We start from the raw sequence: 18,810 nt of genomic DNA on the forward strand, positions 1-18,810 counted from the left end.
TTGGAAGGGGCTCTTGCCTGAAAAATAACTGCTGTTTGGAGGCTCTAGTCCCACTTTGCAACTGCCATGCCCTATGGATCTCTAACTATACCCCCATGGACGACACCAGGATCTGCAAGAGCCCATACGACTCAAAAGACGGACATTATCTGTGCAGGTGGACAATGGTTATTCGAGGTTACCCGTTAGCTTGTTATAATCGACTACAGCTCATTGTTGATGAAAAGTCTGCAATAAACCACAAATGTGTAAAGCCAGGCTCATTGTGTGATCATCGTAAAGGCTGCTTCGAGTAGTTGCTGCTTTATTGACGTTATTTGTGCATAATATGCTGCCTGTTTTCAATGAATGTTGTGAAGGTGAAGGTTCTTAGCATGTCGCGGTTCTTTATGAGTGTGGTGGTTTTATTGACTTTGTTCATGCATATTTCTCGTTTTCACGTGATGACTCGAGGTTTAGCTTAGCATTAGCTTTCTCCGGAGGCTCTGTGCATCATCAAGGCCCTAAGACATTCCCAGCGCAGAACCAGCCACTGAAATAAGTGTTCTTGTCACCGGTTTTAAGTGTTTCTGTAACAGAAACACTGATGTGTGTGTGTCTTTGTTAAAGTCTCAGAGCTGCTGTAGCTCCGGTTCACAACACATGAAGCTAATCCTCCATGATGACTCTGACAGTTTACATCTTAGGGCTGGACTCTGCGGGGAGGGGGTTCTGCTGAGGAGCAGTGGTTGGTTACTCGGCTGGTGACGAAAGGTCGGAGGCGTCTCCAGGAGGTGGGGGCGTTCGTAGGAGGACTCAGGCAATCCTATCCCTAAAATGGCTGCCATCAGAGATTACTCAAAAATACGTGAAAGTGCCAAGGCAACACTTCAGGCATGTTTTTAATGAGGGAATGACATAATAACATGATGTAAAGCTTGAAAAAGTCAATTTTGCATAATACCCCCCCTTTAACATGTTTAAACTCCATATAGTCCCTTTAATAATGAGCTCATCAAAAGTCTAAAGTACGCTGGGTAGCACAAAGATAAATAGATAAGAAACTTTATTGTCTGTCTCCGAAAGTCGTCTTTGACAGCCAAGTGCAGTCCAGTTGTGAGCCTCTCCCTGGTATCTGTAAGTGCATCATACCTCCAGTCTGGTGGTCTCCCTGCGGCTCGAACAGGTCGAAGGTGGCGGTGGCTCCGTCCATCATGGGCAGGTACTTCCTGACTCCACATGGGTGAGGAGCGCTGACCCTGCCCAGCTTCCCATAGAGCGCAGTCTGCAGGTGGCCGCTCTTCCCCCACAGCAGAGGGGGGATGTACCTGAGGGCACAAGAGGCATGGATATATCCAGTCAGCGCCCAAAATGTTAGCCTATTTGAGCCAAATAAAGAAGTACAAATTGATTCATGTTTACTGCTTTTGTGGGAGCCGTGGTTTTGGACTTGGGGCAGGGAGCAAGTTCACACAAGCACAAAGCACTTGTCCCAATGAGCATTGAATGTGAGTGACATAAGGCCCCAAACTCCAACCTGGGGCCACCTCTGCAGAGGGGTCTGGAGCCGTTTGCCTGGAACATGCATTTATAGGATGAGAGAGAATCTCCGCTCGAGTAAATACAACAAGCCTTAAAGCAATCATAAATAGGAATGAGTCATTTAACCAAGTGCTGACCCGTTTGCCATCAGCGTTGTATTCCAATAACTAGTTCATGTTGAGCTAAAATATTTAGTAAAACCAAGCTGATTAGCAACCGCTGCTTTGTTAATAGCGTCTAAAAGTTCAATCCAGTATTCAGGAAGTGTTCAAATGTCGAACCGTGAGGCAGAACTGAAATAAATAAAAAGGTAGTGATAAACAGGAAGTGGTCCCTTCAGCTGTAGCTGGATCGTTGGTCACTCCCACCGCACTCTAGACCGCTTTATTCTAACAGACTCTGAAACACAAACCTTAAATCAATCTGCCCTCCACTGACCCACGTCCTTCTGCTCTCTTTGAGGAGGAGGATGTTAAATTAACCATTTCACATTCCTACCCTTGACTAAGCTTGTATTTTCAGCTCTTACACACTATAAAGCCATATAGCTTCATTAGTGTGTGTATTCTGAAGTGTGCACTGGGTTTGTTCCACACGGTTTACTTTGGTAAAAGAGACACCACCGGAATACATTTGCATCACATTATCTCCCCTCATTTCATCACTTCATCAACTGTAAAGATAAAATGGAGGCCAGCTGAAATATGAATCCATGTCCAAATGCAGATGAATATTTGATGGCTCTGTCAGTGCATTTGCTTGGCCCATCTCTGACCCCTCCACAGATCAGAGAGAGGAGCGGGACACAGCCCAGTAGAATCCATGTCTGTCTCAGTATTCTTCAGTTATATACAATCTTAATATGTGAATATGTTTTAGCGTGTTTTTCTCTTCATTATGCTTCCCAAATTAATCTGAAAAACCTTAGAGTTCATGATTTTGTGATAAATGCAGTTTTATTGAGGCGCATTAAACTTCACAGGAGTGGACTGAGCTGCTGCTGATCTGATGGTTATTCATCCAGTTTCTCTCTGAAGAGTGGATTTCTGTCCAGTGCAGCTTCAGCAAATTAATAATAAACTCCATGTACTTTTCTTCTTCTTTGTTTATTTGGTGTTGATCGTCTGTCAGCCGCGATTTTTGTCTTGTTTTTCTTTTTTCCCCCCACAACCCAGGGTGCTGAACGCTGTACCAGACTGTTCCAGACTGTTCCAGCCCACTCTAACCCCTGATTATAGACCACACATTTGGGAAAATCGGCCAGAAATAGCGGTATTGGCCAGTTAAAAAAAAAAGAAGAAAGAATCGGCATTGGCCTTAGATAAACCCATATCGACAGACCTTTAGTTGTCAAAAGACTGACTAATGAATATTCAAAATAAGTAAACTAGATACTCAGGTATCAATACTTTATATGGCTATGAATATTGCAGCAGATACACATGCTGCCAAACATTAGATCACATTAAAATAAAGGAAATTAGACTTTTCATGCAGACTTAAAAGGAACACTTTCATTTATTTACATTATTTCAATCAAACTACCACCCATGTATGCAACGTTTTTTTGATGGACTTTTCCCCTGATATGGAGTTGGAAATATTGCGTCCAGAGGAGGGTGCGAGCGTGAATTTGTCTTCTGACACATATGTTTACATTACTGATTACACAAGTGCGTTGCTCGACCCACCCTCGTCTTTCCAACAGCCTTTAACAAACACAACGTTTAGTAGACACTTTGTTACATAAGACAGGTGTCCGGCAAACGCAGCCCGCTTCCATTTGCAGATAATGTAATCAAGTCTGAGTGCAGTGGCTCCTCTGGAGTGCACTTAATCTGGGACCACAACAGATATTGGTGCACTACTCTGAGCTTATCAAATATCTAACTGCAATTCTCAAACATGTATTACTATTACAATTATGAGTTAAAATGAAGATTCAGTTCTTTTTTTATTCTACTTCAGCTTCATTTGGCATATGAAAATTACAGTTATTTATTATGTTTCATGGATGGAGCCTTTTACGGTCCAACAGCTGCTCAGTTCAAACACTTGAGAGTAGCATGTTGATAAAAATGCGGTGATGACAGTGGACACATCACCGGGAGTTGTCTCTCAAAGTCCACATTACAGTAGTAATGCAAATAACGGCTTATCACCGCGTCCTGTCCACAGATACTGCACTTTGCTCTGTTGACGCAGGTGCTTTACATGCTTCCTCTTTCTACATCATCACAGATACAAAAGCCTCAACTTTACTGATGATTTTAGGTACAGCGACAGCATCGTCATCCCCCAGGTTAGATTTGATGTGAGGTAAACTGAAGCAGAAGCTTTGGCTCATGGTGCATTAGAGAAGACGTCCATTTCAAGCCCACATTTCCTGCGAATGTCAATGTCCGGTCACTTTGGAAGCGCTCTCCTCTGTGAAGACCCTCCGTGCACTCTGCTGGCCTTGCCGTGTGGCCCAAAACCGCAGGGGCCTGTTCCCGGCCTCAGCAGAGCGCCGCCGCGTGCCGTTGTTCCCGCTGTGTGCAAATCGATCTGTTATTATGCAACTTCTCCGGGTGTCGCCGAGTCACGCGAAGTCCCGGCAACAAAGTCACAACACGACACCGACACGAAGGGAGAGGACGACAACATCCGCTGGCTCTTAATCCGCCGTAACAAACACCGGTGCACACGTAAAGGATGGACACTTAAGGCTACTCTGAGGAGACGGAGCCAGCTCCAAGCAGGGACAGGCCCTCCACTCACAAACCATGAAGATCAGACTTCTCAGAGCCTTTACTCAGGGGCTGTTACTCGTGTCATACTGGCTTGTCAAAAACAGACCTTGGTTTTTTTAGGCTCTGCTTCTACAGAACACAATAGATTGTATCCAGAGGTGACCTTCAAATTTTCACAGCCCATAAGCCTCACCGACCCGTTCTGAGTAGATCTGCATTCAAACGGGGATAGTAACAATTAGCTGGTTAACCATCTGTACTAACTGCGTAACCCATTAAGAGTTCTCTGCCCGGTTAACAAGTGCTTCATTCTTAAGTCTACTCTTCTACATAACGTTTCCTCTTCAAATCAGTGGACAGTACTGCTCACACATCAGTGCACACTCACCGGTCCTTCCACTGGCGCGGCCCAAAGCTACAGACAGATCCATTGAACACAGCGCTGGATTAGGCTGGCACGTTTAGCGCGCAGTGATGTGTGATAGAATATGTCCCACACGTGAACAGGAGATGATCGAGAAACAAAACAACCTTTACACACTAAGAGCGTGGATCATCGTGGCTCTGTCGGGTTCTGTACAGCTCATATGAAGTGAGTGAGGTCAGGGTAAAAACTGGACTCAGTGGATCTGCCCTTAAAGGAGCTAATGAAGAAATGACTTGCATAGCCACCGTCGTGATGCCACGCCCCCGACTGTCAGAAACACGCACTGGACTTCTGCAGGCCACGTAAACCTTAAAACTTATCAGGGGTTGCATTGCAGACTGCAGGGCTTAATACTCAATTCCCATTTTAAAAAAAAAAAAAATATATATATATATATATATTTTACATGGTCGTTCACGGGACGCGGCTCAAGTGTGTAAACGGCACGGTGCTAAAGCGCCGCTGGTCTGGCAATGTAAAAGGCTTTGGAAGCTAACGGAGCGAGAACATCAATAACCAACTCATTTTGAGAAGGAAGAGACAGTTTTTTGGACTGTGGACTTTTCATGAGCAGAGGCAGAGATGTCTTTAACGAGAAACGTGCCGTTGTGGATTTCCGCTGTGGAGAGGGAGTTTGTTAGAGGATAACATTAAATCACTATTTATCACACTGGGTCAGGCTGTACAGTCATACTATCTCTGTCATAGCCTTGACTGTGGTGCTCAGACTCTTGTGTATCAGTCTGACGCTCTGAGAGGGGGTTTATCCCTTCTGTGGAAGCATAGACAGACTTGAATGGTAGGGCTAGCACAATGTCAGGAGTTCATGTCTCCGGGTCCCGCACTGATGGTAAATAAACTTGTTGTGTAAGACATCCAGACTGCTGCCTGCTTTTCATCTATCCTCTCCAACACCATTGTTAATTCTCTAACAGAGCTCATCATAACAAGAGCATGTGTAGTTTCCCTGTCCGCTCCTCTACTTTACTGTAAAATGATGGTATTTGTAGAGCAGTGATGACGAGTAGGCTCGATAAATGTGACCTGGCCGTTTAGACTGATATCATGGGGCAATAAAAGGCCTGCAGTCTGAACATGTGCATTCTAGTTTAAGTACAAACCCCCCAATATCATCACCCATCACAATGATTCACTGTTCACATTGTCAACTGCCAGTTAAGGGGACATCGCCCAACCCTAATAGTGATCTAACACTCATGTGAACACTTTATGTCCCCAATCGAAGGCGCACATGATCTAACGAGAGAAAAGTGACTCGAGGTGTTTAGACAAGGACAGGCGTGACATCTGGACCGTTGTTTTGGACAAACCGCTGACTGCGGCTCAGCATCAGAGCACTCACATCACAACCAGACACTCTTTAAACCAGCCACATACAAAGGGCTACATTATAGTGCTGGGATTAAACTACTGTATGTGGGAGCAAAACTTCCATAATTATAAATAAATTAATAAATAGATATATTGGTGAATAATTATTCAAATATCACTGCAAACGCTGAAGTAAAAATTTATTTTATATCTTAACATTATTTTTTTTATTTTTTTTTGCTGCCTAAATGCTGAAGTAAAAATAAAATACTTACTAAACGTCTCTTATTTATAAAACTGAAAAAATAAAAGACATAGAATTATTTTCTATCTGTTATGATTGGTGATCTGTCCTCCTCTGTTGCCTCCTTGTCGTGCGGTGTGCCCCAGGGTTCTATTTTGGGCCCCATGTTGTTTTCTCTTTATATGTTGCCACTGGGGTCAATTATTGCCCAACATAATCTGGCATTTCACTGCTATGCAGATGATCTGCAAATCTATCTGCCCGTTTCATCGAATAGGAGTGACGCTGTCAAATGTCTCATGGACTGCATATCTGACATAAAACTGTGGCTACACCAGAATTTCCTCCATTTAAATGAGGATAAAAGATTTTATTTTGTTTGGTGACTCAAATTCTTCAGACTTTGGTTTGCTGTCCTCTTATATTAAACCAACGGTCAGAAACCTCGGGGTTGTCTTTGACAACTCACTTCGTTTCGACAAACAGATTGACAGTGTGGTCAGGTCAAGTTTTTATCAGCTGCGTGTTTTAACTAAAGTAAAGCCTTTTTTAAACCGCTCAGACCTGGAGCGAACCATCCACGCTTTTATCAGTTCAAGAATTGACTATTGTAATGCCCTTTATTTTGGAGTTTCCCAGTCGTGTCTTAATCATCTTCAATTGGTGCAAAATGCTGCAGCTCGTTTTTTAACAAATACACCCAGACGTCAGCACATCAGCCCAGTCCTTTTTTCGTTGCATTGGCTTCCAGTTTCTTTTAGAGTTGATTTTAAAATCCTTCTTTTTGTTTTTAAAGCCCTCAATGGTCTTGCCCCTTCATACTTGTCTGAACTTTTAACTGTTCGTGACTCTGGCAGATCCTTGAGGGCGTCAAACCAGCTCTTGCTGGAAGTGCCCAGGACCAAGTCCAAGCACTGGGGTGATCGGTCCTTTTCAGTAGCTGGACCCAGACTCTGGAATAAGCTGCCCCCTGATATGCGCACCATCACTGACTTTGGCCTTTTTAAATCCAGGCTCAAGACACATTTATTCAGACTGGCTTTTAACAGTAAGCAGCACGGCGACACTTTTTTAGTACATTTTACCTGTTTTATTGTTTGGTTGTATGAATGTTTTTAATGGATTTTATGTGGTTTTATTGTAAAGCACTTTGGTCGCCTTGAGTGTTGTAAAGGGCACTATAAATAAAAATTGATTGATTGATTGACTTATTTATACTTTCATTTATCTATTAATTTTAATTTTTAGTCAACGCTTCATTTTTACAGCATACATTATTCATTATTTCTCTCACCTCATGCAAATTAAGGGGGCGAATAACGCAGGCTGTACAAATAAAGCGCCGACTGAAAATAAAAGTGGAAATAGATAAATACATGAATAAATAAATGCAGAAATAAATGAAAGAATAAATAAATGCAGACAGAAAATAATGATATGGCTTTATTATTTTAGTTTATTATTATTTATTATGTTTATTATTATTTTAGTTTATTATTATTATTATTATTTATATTTTTACTTCAGCATTTAGTCAGCGAAAAAATAATTATAGGACTTTATTTGTTAATGATTAAAAATATTATATTTTTATTTCAGCATTTGCAGTGATAACTTAATCATTATTTGCCAATATATTTATTTCTTAATTTATTGATTTGAACAGTTAACCGACTATGGACCGGGCTTGGACTATCATTTAAAGAGAACACGTGCATCCCCTACTCCATTTCAGGCTTTATTTTCTTCCCTCTCTTTCATGGGAAATGTTTAAATGCCTGAATAAATGGAATCTGAAACCATTGATGTCATTGGCTAAATAAGTCTGGCTTGTAGACCTATATAGATGGCTTATACTGTATACTATACTTGAATATTACATGCTTTCTTCAGGCTTTCCAAAATACTTTTGAACGAAACGTAGTCAAGTCAATCATTTCCACGGTTCATAATCGTTGTCGGTGTGAAAAAGCTGACTCTTTGTTAGATGTTTGCACCAAGTGAAGCAAATTTGTCCCGGAGTGAAGAGAGGTTTCAAATCTCCGGGACACACAAGTCGCTCTTAAAGGTCACAAAACACTGACTAACATGCAAATCCTGCACGTCGTCCTGCCTTTGGTAAACTGTTGCTTTGCAGAGCAGCCAACACATCAGGAGCAAAAGGTAGCGCATGGTGTTTAACTGATGCTAATGCTAATTTGAACCTTTACATTATTGACACCAAGGTCCAGTATTAAGCTATTTTTACTGAGCCTGTCCACCACAATATCTAATGTAATCTAAAATGTCTCATTTGACCGGGTCACCGCCCATGTCTTGACACCTTGACTTGCAATTTTAATATTTTATGTATAGCCTATGTTTTATTTTTCATCCAACTGAGATGAATATACTTCAGCTTCATCAGCAACAAGAAACAAATCTGCGAAAGTCAAAGAGGCATATTAAACATCCTCAGTTTGAATTATTTTCTAATAAACATGGTGCGTTCACATTCTCATAAATGCATTATCCGAATCACAAGCTGCAAAACTCTGCCTGCTTAATGAAAATTGGCCTCAAATATACATCAAAAACCTGCTGTATAGATGTATTTATTTAGACGCTGTTTAATACAGGCCATCAGCTTAGGGCTGTGCAATTAATCGAAATTCGATTACGATTTCGATTACAACAGTAAACGATTACAGAATTAGCATAATCGCAAAAAAATGATTATTATTTTTTTTCAATATATTTTTTTTTTTTTTAATTTCTAATTTTTTTTTGTAATTTTTGATTTTTGGATTTTTTTCACTTTTTTGATGGATTTTTGTCTTTTTCTGCTGGATTTTTGTAATTTTTTTGATGGATTTTTGTCACTTTTTTGATGGATTTTTGTCACTTTTTTGCGGGATTTTTGTCTTTTTTCTGATGGATTTTTGTCTTTTTTTGCAGGATTTTTGTCTTTTTTCTGCAGGATTTTTGTCTTTTTTCTGCTGGATTTTTGTCTTTTTTGATGGATTTTTGTCACTTTTTTGCTGGATTTTTGTCATTTTTTTAATGGATTTTTGTCACTTTTTTGATGGATTTTTGTCTTTTTTTTGCTGGAATTTTGTCATTTTTTGGATGGATTTTTGTCTTTTTTTTTAATGGATTTTTGTCTTTTTTTTGATGGATTTTTGTCATTTTTTTTGATTGATTTTTTTTTTTTTTTGATGGATTTTTGTCTTTTTTTTGATTGATTTTTTTTTTTTTTTGATGGATTTTTGTCTTTTTTTTGATGGATTTTTGTCACTTTTTTGATGGATTTTCTTAAAGGCAACAAATAATCGTTTGAATAATCGTGATTTCAATTATGACAAAAATAATCGTGATTATTATTTTTTCAATAATCGAGCAGCCCTACATCAGCTTTTTTTTTTTTTCCTCAACGCTCTCCACGAACACATGATTCCGTGAGACAATCCATCCTGCTGGTCGCCAAACACTTGTTTGTTACAAGTGGCGAGAATAACATACTCCACGTGCAGAGCGAGACGCACATGAAGTATGATGACAAACATGATTCTCCTGCAGACACTTCTGAGGACGTGAGGCTTGATCATTGTGATTCTTGAGGTTGGATTATCGCAGGAGCTAAAACGTCAACTCCGATTCGATACAGGTTCATCGTGCAGCCCTACATCTCTCCTATTCAGTCACCCAGGACACAAACATCTGACATCTGAAGCCCAAAACCTGCTGACACACCACTACCTTCACCCTGCGTCCAGGTGACTCTGTGTTTACAAGGGATCGAGAGTCCCGGTTATAAGCAATATTCCGGTCATTGTGTTTATGTCACTGAGAAATTGGGAAACTCAAATCCCCTTTTTACATGATCAAATAAGGAAACCCAGCTTCTCGTATTCAAGCTCTGTCCACGCAGGCGCACACATTATATTCTAAATATTAAAACCATAAATGTGTGGCTAATTGTGGGGCCGGTTCTTTTGCCCACTTTGGGCTCAATGTTTTGCTCATCCTCCACATCCTGAGCTACGGCAAACGACAGTGACGGCAGATTGAGGGTAATCGTTACCTTTACCTGTCCTGTGTCTGACCAGGGAGGGCTAGGAGAAGGTTTGAAGCCTGGACTGGTGTGAGAGAGTGGAGCTGATGGAGTTCACCGATAGTTAGTGGAGGAAAAACTTTATCCGACTCTGTTGTGGTCGACCCCTCTCTGCGTCCGGAGGAAAACCAGCCGCCTTGAAACGGTCGCCGTCAGTTTCAGGACGATTACGCTGCTTCTTTCCATTTAAAATATTTATCTCTTTTAGTTCTTTCATGGTGACAATATAAAACTCCGTCTTCTCTTGGCTCCAGAAACGGGAACGCAGTTGCCATGTTTGTTTACTATTAACGGCACATGCGCAAAAAATGTGACGTTTCTTAAAACCGTAAAACAGTGTATTCATGCCGTTGTATCCCGGTAACTGACGGAAAATCCCAGCCAGAAAATCTGGGTTCTCAAATCCGGAAATCTGTTTTTAATAATCGGGAAAGTGCGTTTATATGATCAAAGACAAAACTGGAATATTAAAACCTCCCGATAATAACCGGGAAACTCAAGCCCCTGTGAGCACAGTCACTGAACGGCAACATCTCACATGACAAGCAGCAGAGGGTACGAGAATACTGACTCTTTGGTGAGCTGCGAGCACGACTTGAGCAGGAAGCGGTTCAGCGCCGTGTCCTGGAAGGTGAGGTCCGGCGGCGCCGTGGGGCTCTTCAGGTTCAGACACCGCACCAGGACGTACAGCACCGTGGCCACCGCCGCCAGCTTCATGCCGTCAAACATGGCTGGCATCTCGGGGGACAGGGTGTGGACAGAGCTGGACTCGTGGGCGCTCATGGTGCTGCGGGGAAAACAAATCAAACAAAGATTTTACAAACAAACGCCATTTTAATATATTGGAATTGTGATCTAGGTTTAAAGCAGTACTAAGCAACTCTTGCCCCAGAGGTCATAAGCGCAACTGCAGGTGTCGTAGCAAGTTACGATTTTTTAACGTACTAATTGTCTTGGAGAGTAAATACTACGCTGACAGAAAAGGCGAAGGGACAGAGGGATATTGCACATCCAATTATACAATGGAAATAATTTTTTTCACTCAAACATGGCTGTAAATACTGTTTAAAGTGACGCTAGCCCGCAGCTAGCTTTGCCCGTTAGCATGTTAGCTTCTTCTTCGTGATTCTATTAGTGTGTATTGGTGGCTCCGGTCTGGAGGCAGTCAAGTTGCAAACATGGTTTTCTGGCCAGAGACACCAGGGGGAGATGAAAGACCCCCGAATCATCCCAAAAAACACTTGTACTACCCCCACAGGGACTACGGGAAGGATTTGTTAAGGTAAACACGTTACTTAGTACTGCTTTAAAACTCAAGAGATTTCGTTTTCTCAGAACATTTTAAACATATCCACCCGGTTAGGACCCAATTCTTTCGGTACCAGCGTCGCAAAAGCTGTGCAGTTTAGATTTCAGGCTTAAATCTTAAAACTCACAGTGAAAAGCCTAGTAGAGAAAACCCGCCGCGTTAGTCTATTGAAAATATTAGCCAGATCCCACATTTACTAAAACAAATGAAAAGCAGAGAAATAACTGTGGAACAACTTTGTTAGCTGTCGGGTCACTACTGGTTATGGATCGATGTGTCCAAATGCTTTAATGTGAACAGCAACTCCAGCTTTTGACATTTTTAAATCCCGACAAGTTTGTCTTTATTTGGTGAAGATCCTCGGAATGGCCTGGACCTAATCGTCAGCCCAAACACATCTCGTATCTCTCTTACACACAAGAAGTTACTAAATAACACAAGGCTTATGTCATCCTTCCTCCTACTTCTCCAAACTGAGAATGTGTTGTTGACAACCGACTGCTGGGAAACAAGCGTATCCCGTTCACCGTTTTCAATTCAGCAGTGTCCAGCTTTGTCCCTGACACAGAAGTGGAAAAAAGACTGTTTTCTCTTGACCACTTTGAAATAACATGTTTACTCATTCACAGCGATGGGATGAGGAATAAATAAGCATTTAGATAATACATACCGGAGTTTGGCTTTACCCCCCAAAAAAGTGTCATTTAGCAACAAAAATGAGCTGAGATGGAAGAGGATGGAAGCGGAACAAAAGACCGACAAAAACATGACAACAAAGTGACAACAACGTGTGACGTAAAAGCAAGAAAAAATACCACAGAAGAGCAACAGAGAGCGGGTGACAAAGAAAGCTACAAAAAAAAGAGCGACAAATATGCAACAAAAAAGCCACAATAGATACAGACGGCATCTCGTCATAGAAGGGGGCGTGGCTTTGCCAAGGGGGAAAATAGAATCTTTAGAGAAACACAATTTTCCACCCTTTTTTGCCATTTTCTGGTGGAATATGAACTTATTTATCACACACAAATAAAGCCAAGTGTAAATCAGGCCCATATGGATATTTTCTCACAGCAGTTTGTTCAGTAGAAGTGAAAAAACGGCAGTTGTAGCTAGCGCGAGCTAACCGTTAGCATTAACCCGATGCTAACATGTAGCATCAAGTTAGCATTCTCCGTTATTCATGTATTTATGGGCTGTTGAACCACTTTGCTCCTCCCCGTGTCTTTGTATCATTATTTAGTAGAAACTATGTTCATATTTCAGCATTTGTTAAAGTAGTTTTTGAATAATTAGATAAAATATACATTTTTTTCAAAATTGTTTTCCCCCTTAACTGTTTTTAAAAATGACCATATATGGGCGATTCCAGAGATGCCGTCTGTATCTAAAGAGGAACAGGAAAGTGTCAAAAATGTGATGAAAAAGTGACATAAACGCCCCCCAAAAAATAAAAAAAAGCAACAACAACAAAAAATGAAAAGAAAAGTCAAAAAGCATGGCAACAACACAAGGAAAAAGATCAGTTCAGATCAGTTTTGTAGGTCTTAGCTTTCAAATGAGGGGTCACTCTGGCCTTAAGCTGTAACCCTCAACATTTGGGTAAAGCTGAACTGGAGAAAATGTACTTACCTCTTATCAATATTCCAACAAAGAAGCGGTCACAGATCCAACGTCACAGTGATAAGGTCAGACCCTAAACAAAAAGCAGAAGAGTCAGTTATTATGTTGTGTCTCTTCTCTTCCCCAGCCTCGCTACGACTGCTACGAATCACGATCCGCTCGGCTGTCCTGCTTCATTGAGAAACACCACCCAGATCCTGTTATAGACTTCCCGTACAACTGCAGGTCAAACCGTCGGCGACTATTTAAAGCAGTTTTGACTCATCGGGATTAAAAAAAAAACGCCTTAATTCCAAAGCACGGGCTGACTTTTCTTATCGCTGCATTTTGTCTGTGGAGAGGAGCCCATGTTCGCGCATGATCCGAACTGTCAGCAACAAGGCGACATAATATGACGAGCAATTGACTCAAAATTCAAAGAAAACATGTGATAACAGATAAAAAGGCATCCCGTGTGTCTGATTTTATCCAACCAGCGAAAAGCGTCAACAATCCTCCTCCTCCTCATCATCATCCGCGATATATTTCCCTCTGCCCTCCTTTTCCTGATATTAAACACATTCCTCTTAATAGATCTAAACAAAAACATATTCTAAATGATGTAGCACATTAAAGGGCCGATCTCGTTCAGAACATTGACAAAGCATTACAAAATGATGCATATTCTCAGTGTGACCTACCTCTTCTTCTTCCCCCGCTACTAAGTGAGCACCAGCTGCGCGTTTCCCTAAAGCCAGAGGAGCCTCATGTGTCCGCTCGGGTTCGCAGTTTCTCCTGATAAATGTGTAGAATGTGAGCTTACACCATGACTCGGGGGTGTGTGGGAGCCCGGAGGTGATGCGACGCGCACTGGCCCTCAAACAGTTAGCCACAGTTAGCCGCTGCCTGGTGTATAATGGTACACTTCGATGGTGTCAGCCGTCTGCACTCACTTCCGGGAAGCTCCTGATTGGCCGGCGCAGAGAGTTGTCATGCTCTCAGCCCCTCCCACTGTCATTTATTTACTTCTTACCGGTGCTTCATTTGATCCCCACCTTTCGGTTTTGCAGTGGAAAGGATCCGGGAAATATTTAGGAGGATCCAGAAAGACTAGATCTGATATAATGGTGTTTAATGAGAGTGTTCCGGCAATTTTTTGGCCTGTTCCCCAATCCATCACTTCAGACCAAAAGGGTTCCTTAAAGCTGTGTTTTTCAACCTTTTTTGAGCCAAGGCACATTTTTTTCATTGAAAAAATCACGAGGCACACCACCAGCAGACAATATTTAAAAAATGTAACCCTGTAGCCTACATTCAGTCGTTCTTGAATAGGAACACTGTATAGTCTCACTAGCCACAATGCCACAGTCACCGCCACCTGCCGCATCCATGCATCACTAATTCTCTTGTTTCAAAGAAATTAGCGACCTGATATTGAGTATTTATTACATGGTTACTCTACTCTAGACAGCACAGACATTTGAAAACGGTACATTATTTGCGGAAAACAATGAATTTGTTTTCAAAAAACAACTAGGTGAAATTGGATAATTTTCCAAGGCACACCATAGATATCTCACGGCACACTAGTGTGCCACGGCACAGTGGTTGAAAAACACTGCCTTAAAGGAATAGGCCACCGTTTTTACATACTGAGATATGTTCTTACCTGAGCTTAGACGAGTTCATTTGTACCTGTCTGGTCTTCACGCGTGCCCTCAGTCACGTAAACACAACACAGATGAGTTACCCCAAAGACCTATTAACAGCATTTATCCTCTCCTCCTCTCCTCTATAGCTCCAAACCAGGTGAAGATAGAAGCTACCAAGCTCTTCCACGTTTTCCCTATTTAAATATGGTTACTTGAAGTGTTTCCCCGCGTCTTTATCTCTTTTTTGGTACTTTTTTGTCATGTTTTATTTAGGGTTTTTTGTTGCTTTTTATTATGTGTTTTTGTCACTCTTTTGTGGCTTTCTTGTGGCCTTTCCATAATTTTGTTGTTGTGTTGTTGTTGCTTTTTTAATTGTGTTATTGTTGCTTTTCCGGCACTCTTTTGTTGCTCTTTTTTCATTTTTTTTGTTCGATTTTTATCCTCACTTTTGTCACTATTTTATCACTTTTTTCAAGAATCTATTTGGGTAATACCAAACTCGGCTAAGAGGTGAATATTATGTTACCGTGTATCCAGGCGAGACACTGGTGGGGGGTAGAAGCATGTGTCCAGTTTACTAACCTAACCTCCCTTTAGCTGGTGATCTTTATGCCTGCCTTTCTTCTTGCAGTGAGGAGTAAGAGTGTCCCATGCAGGCGTGGGGTCAGGTCAGCCCTGTCCCCAGTTGTCTCTGGAGCTCCCACAAGGCCCACATACTGCTGCACCACCTGGAATAATAAACCGCCTGATAGTTCAAAACCAGAGTATACTCAGCTACATGCACTTGAGCAAGAGCCTGTACTTTGAGTCCTTTATTGGACTTCCACTTGAGTCATATTATTTTTAAGTAACCGTACTCTTACTTGAGCAAAATGTTTGGTTACTCTTTTCACGGAGTACACCTGTAAGCGAGAAACGCTCTGTTTGGATAGATTCAACGGATTATTCTTTGTAAATATCAGACTTTCCACTTTACTTTGCGTTTTATTTTTCTGAACATAAAACTCTAAAACAAAAAGCAGACTTTTACGTTCAGTTACTCAGGCTTACAATACTCACGCAGTACTCCAGAATTTACTTAAGTAAAATGATGGCTACAGTAATATAATCTTACTGAAGTATATATTTTGACAAACTACTCACCTTTGTTCAAAATTGTGTTACTTTGTTTCCAGACTCTAAACACCTGATCCAAGTCTTGTTGAAGTCATCTGCTCAAAGTTGAGAGAGTAAAACAGTAATGGTTAAAATAGAGATGTTTGGCTCGAGTCGATGTCAAGCCCTAACAAGTGGCACTAAGTAGTAACCGTAATTCTTACATTACCGGCCTGACAAGATAAAAATCAATCACTTATGTAGTATTAAATTCAGCCAATAACGTAACACACCAATCTGACTTTATTTTCAAAATCATGAAACAGTGTTTTGTGCATGTCTGTAGTTGTCCATCTTCACTGAAGGTTCTTGAGGCAAGCCAAGATCATCCCAGACCATCCAGAGCGGGCTCAGATGGCTATGTATTCATTTTTTATTCAGGTTTCTCACGTGTCTGCTTGTAAAAATGTATTTCTCACCCCTGTTACTGTAAAGTAACATCCCCACTGCTGTCAGACTGTACAACACTACTGTAAAGTAACATCCCCACTGCTGTCAGACTGTACAACACTACTGTAAAGTAACATCCTCACTGCTGTCAGACTGTACAACACTACTGTAAAGTAACATCCTCACTGCTGTCAGACTGTACAACACTACTGTAAAGTAACATCCTCACTGCTGTCAGAGTGTACAACACTACTGTAAAGTGACATCCTCACTGCTGTGTGACTGTACAATACTACTGTAAAGTAACATCCCCACTGCTGTCAGAGGGTACAACACTACTGTAAAGTAGTGTTGTACACTACGACGCTACTGTAAAGTAACATCCCCACTGCTATCAGACTGTACAACGCTACTGTAAAGTAACATCCCCACTGCTGTCAGACTGTACAACACTACTGTAAACATCCTCACTGCTGTCAGACTGTACAACACTACTGTAAAGAAACATCCTCACTGCTGTCAGACTGTACAACACTACTGTAAAGAAACATCCTCACTGCTGTCAGACTGTACAACACTACTGTAAAGTAACATCCTCACTGCTGTCAGACTGTACAACACTACTGTAAAGTAACACCCTCACTGCTGTCAGACTGTACAACACTACTGTAAAGTAACATCCTCACTGCTGCCAGACTGTACAACACTACTGTAAAGTAACATCCTCACTGCTGTCACACTGTACAACACTACTGTAAAGTAACATCCTCACTGCTGTCAGAGTGTACAACACTACTGTAAAGTAACATCCTCACTGCTGTCAGACTGTAAAACACTACTGTAAAGTAACATCCTCACTGCTGTCAGAGTGTACAACACTACTGTAAAGTAACATCCTCACTGCTGTCAGACTGTACAACACTACTGTAAAGTGACATCCTCACTGCTGTGTGACTGTACAATACTACTGTAAAGTAACATCCCCACTGCTGTCGGAGTGTACAACACTACTGTAAAGTAGTGTTGTACACTACGACGCTACTGTAAAGTAACATCCCCACTGCTGTCAGACTGTACAACGCTACTGTAAAGTAACATCCCCACTGCTGTCAGACTGTACAACGCTACTGTAAAGTAACATCCCCACTGCTGTCAGACTGTACAACACTACTGTAAAGTAACATCCCCACTGCTGTCAGACTGTACAACACTACTGTAAAGTAACACCCTCACTGCTGTCAGACTGTACAACACTACTGTAAAGTAACATCCTCACTGCTGTCAGAGTGTACAACACTACTGTAAAGTAACATCCTCACTGCTGTCAGACTGTACAACACTACTGTAAAGTGACATCCTCACTGCTGTGTGACTGTACAATACTACTGTAAAGTAACATCCCCACTGCTGTCAGAGTGTACAACACTACTGTAAAGTAGTGTTGTACACTACGACGCTACTGTAAAGTAACATCCCCACTGCTGTCAGAGTGTACAACACTACTGTAAAGTAGTGTTGTACACTACGACGCTACTGTAAAGTAACATCCCCACTGCTGTCAGACTGTACAACACTACTGTAAACATCCTCACTGCTGTCAGACTGTACAACACTACTGTAAAGTAACATCCTCACTGCTGTTAGACTGTACAACATTACTGTAAAGTAACATCCTCACTGCTGTCAGACTGTACAACACTACTGTAAAGTAACATCCTCACTGCTGTCAGACTGTACAACACTACTGTAAAGTAACATCCTCACTGCTGTCAGACTGTAAAACGCTACTGTAAAGTAACATCCTCACTGCTGTCAGACTGTACAGCACTACTGTAAAGTAACATCCTCACTGCTGTCAGACTGTACAGCACTACTGTAAAGTAACATCCTCACTGCTGTCAGACTGTACAACACAACTGTTAACATCCTCACTGCTGTCAGACTGTACAACACTACTGTAAAGAAACATCCCCACTGCTGTCAGACTGTACAACACTACTGTAAAGTAACACCCTCACTCCTGTCAGACTGTACAACACTACTGTAAAGTAACATCCTCACTGCTGTCAGACTGTACAACACTACTGTAAAGTAACATCCTCACTCCTGTCAGACTGTACAACACTACTGTAAAGTAACATCCTCACTGCTGTCAGACTGTACAACACTACTGTAAAGTAACATCCTCACTGCTGTCAGACTGTAAAATGCTACTGTAAAGTAACATCCTCACTGCTGTTAGACTGTACAACACTACTGTAAAGTAACATCCTCACTGCTGTCAGACTGTACAACACTACTGTAAAGTAACATCCTCACTGCTTTCAGACTGTACAACAACACTGTAAAGTAA

The 18,810-nt window shown here is 41.5% G+C and overlaps 1 protein-coding gene across 1 annotated transcript in view; it reads right to left on the minus strand.

Annotated features, from left to right (window-relative positions):
- The window catches only part of LOC306962077 (monoacylglycerol lipase ABHD2-like), a 31,069-nt gene extending 16,861 nt beyond the window's left edge, over positions 1 to 14,208 (minus strand). Inside the window, exons 1-4 of the mRNA XM_079555121.1 lie at positions 13,969 to 14,208; positions 13,291 to 13,354; positions 10,921 to 11,136; positions 1,132 to 1,307 (exon numbers count right to left, since the gene is read on the minus strand). Coding sequence (XP_079411247.1) covers positions 1,132 to 1,307; positions 10,921 to 11,132 — 388 coding nt within the window. The 5' untranslated portion in view covers positions 11,133 to 11,136; positions 13,291 to 13,354; positions 13,969 to 14,208. The remainder of the gene's footprint in view (positions 1 to 1,131; positions 1,308 to 10,920; positions 11,137 to 13,290; positions 13,355 to 13,968) is intronic.
- Positions 14,209 to 18,810: the final 4,602 nt, after the last annotated feature.

This window comes from Gobius niger (genome assembly GCF_951799975.1).
Source record: "Gobius niger genome assembly, chromosome: 4".
NCBI classification, from domain to species: domain Eukaryota; kingdom Metazoa; phylum Chordata; class Actinopteri; order Gobiiformes; family Gobiidae; genus Gobius; species Gobius niger.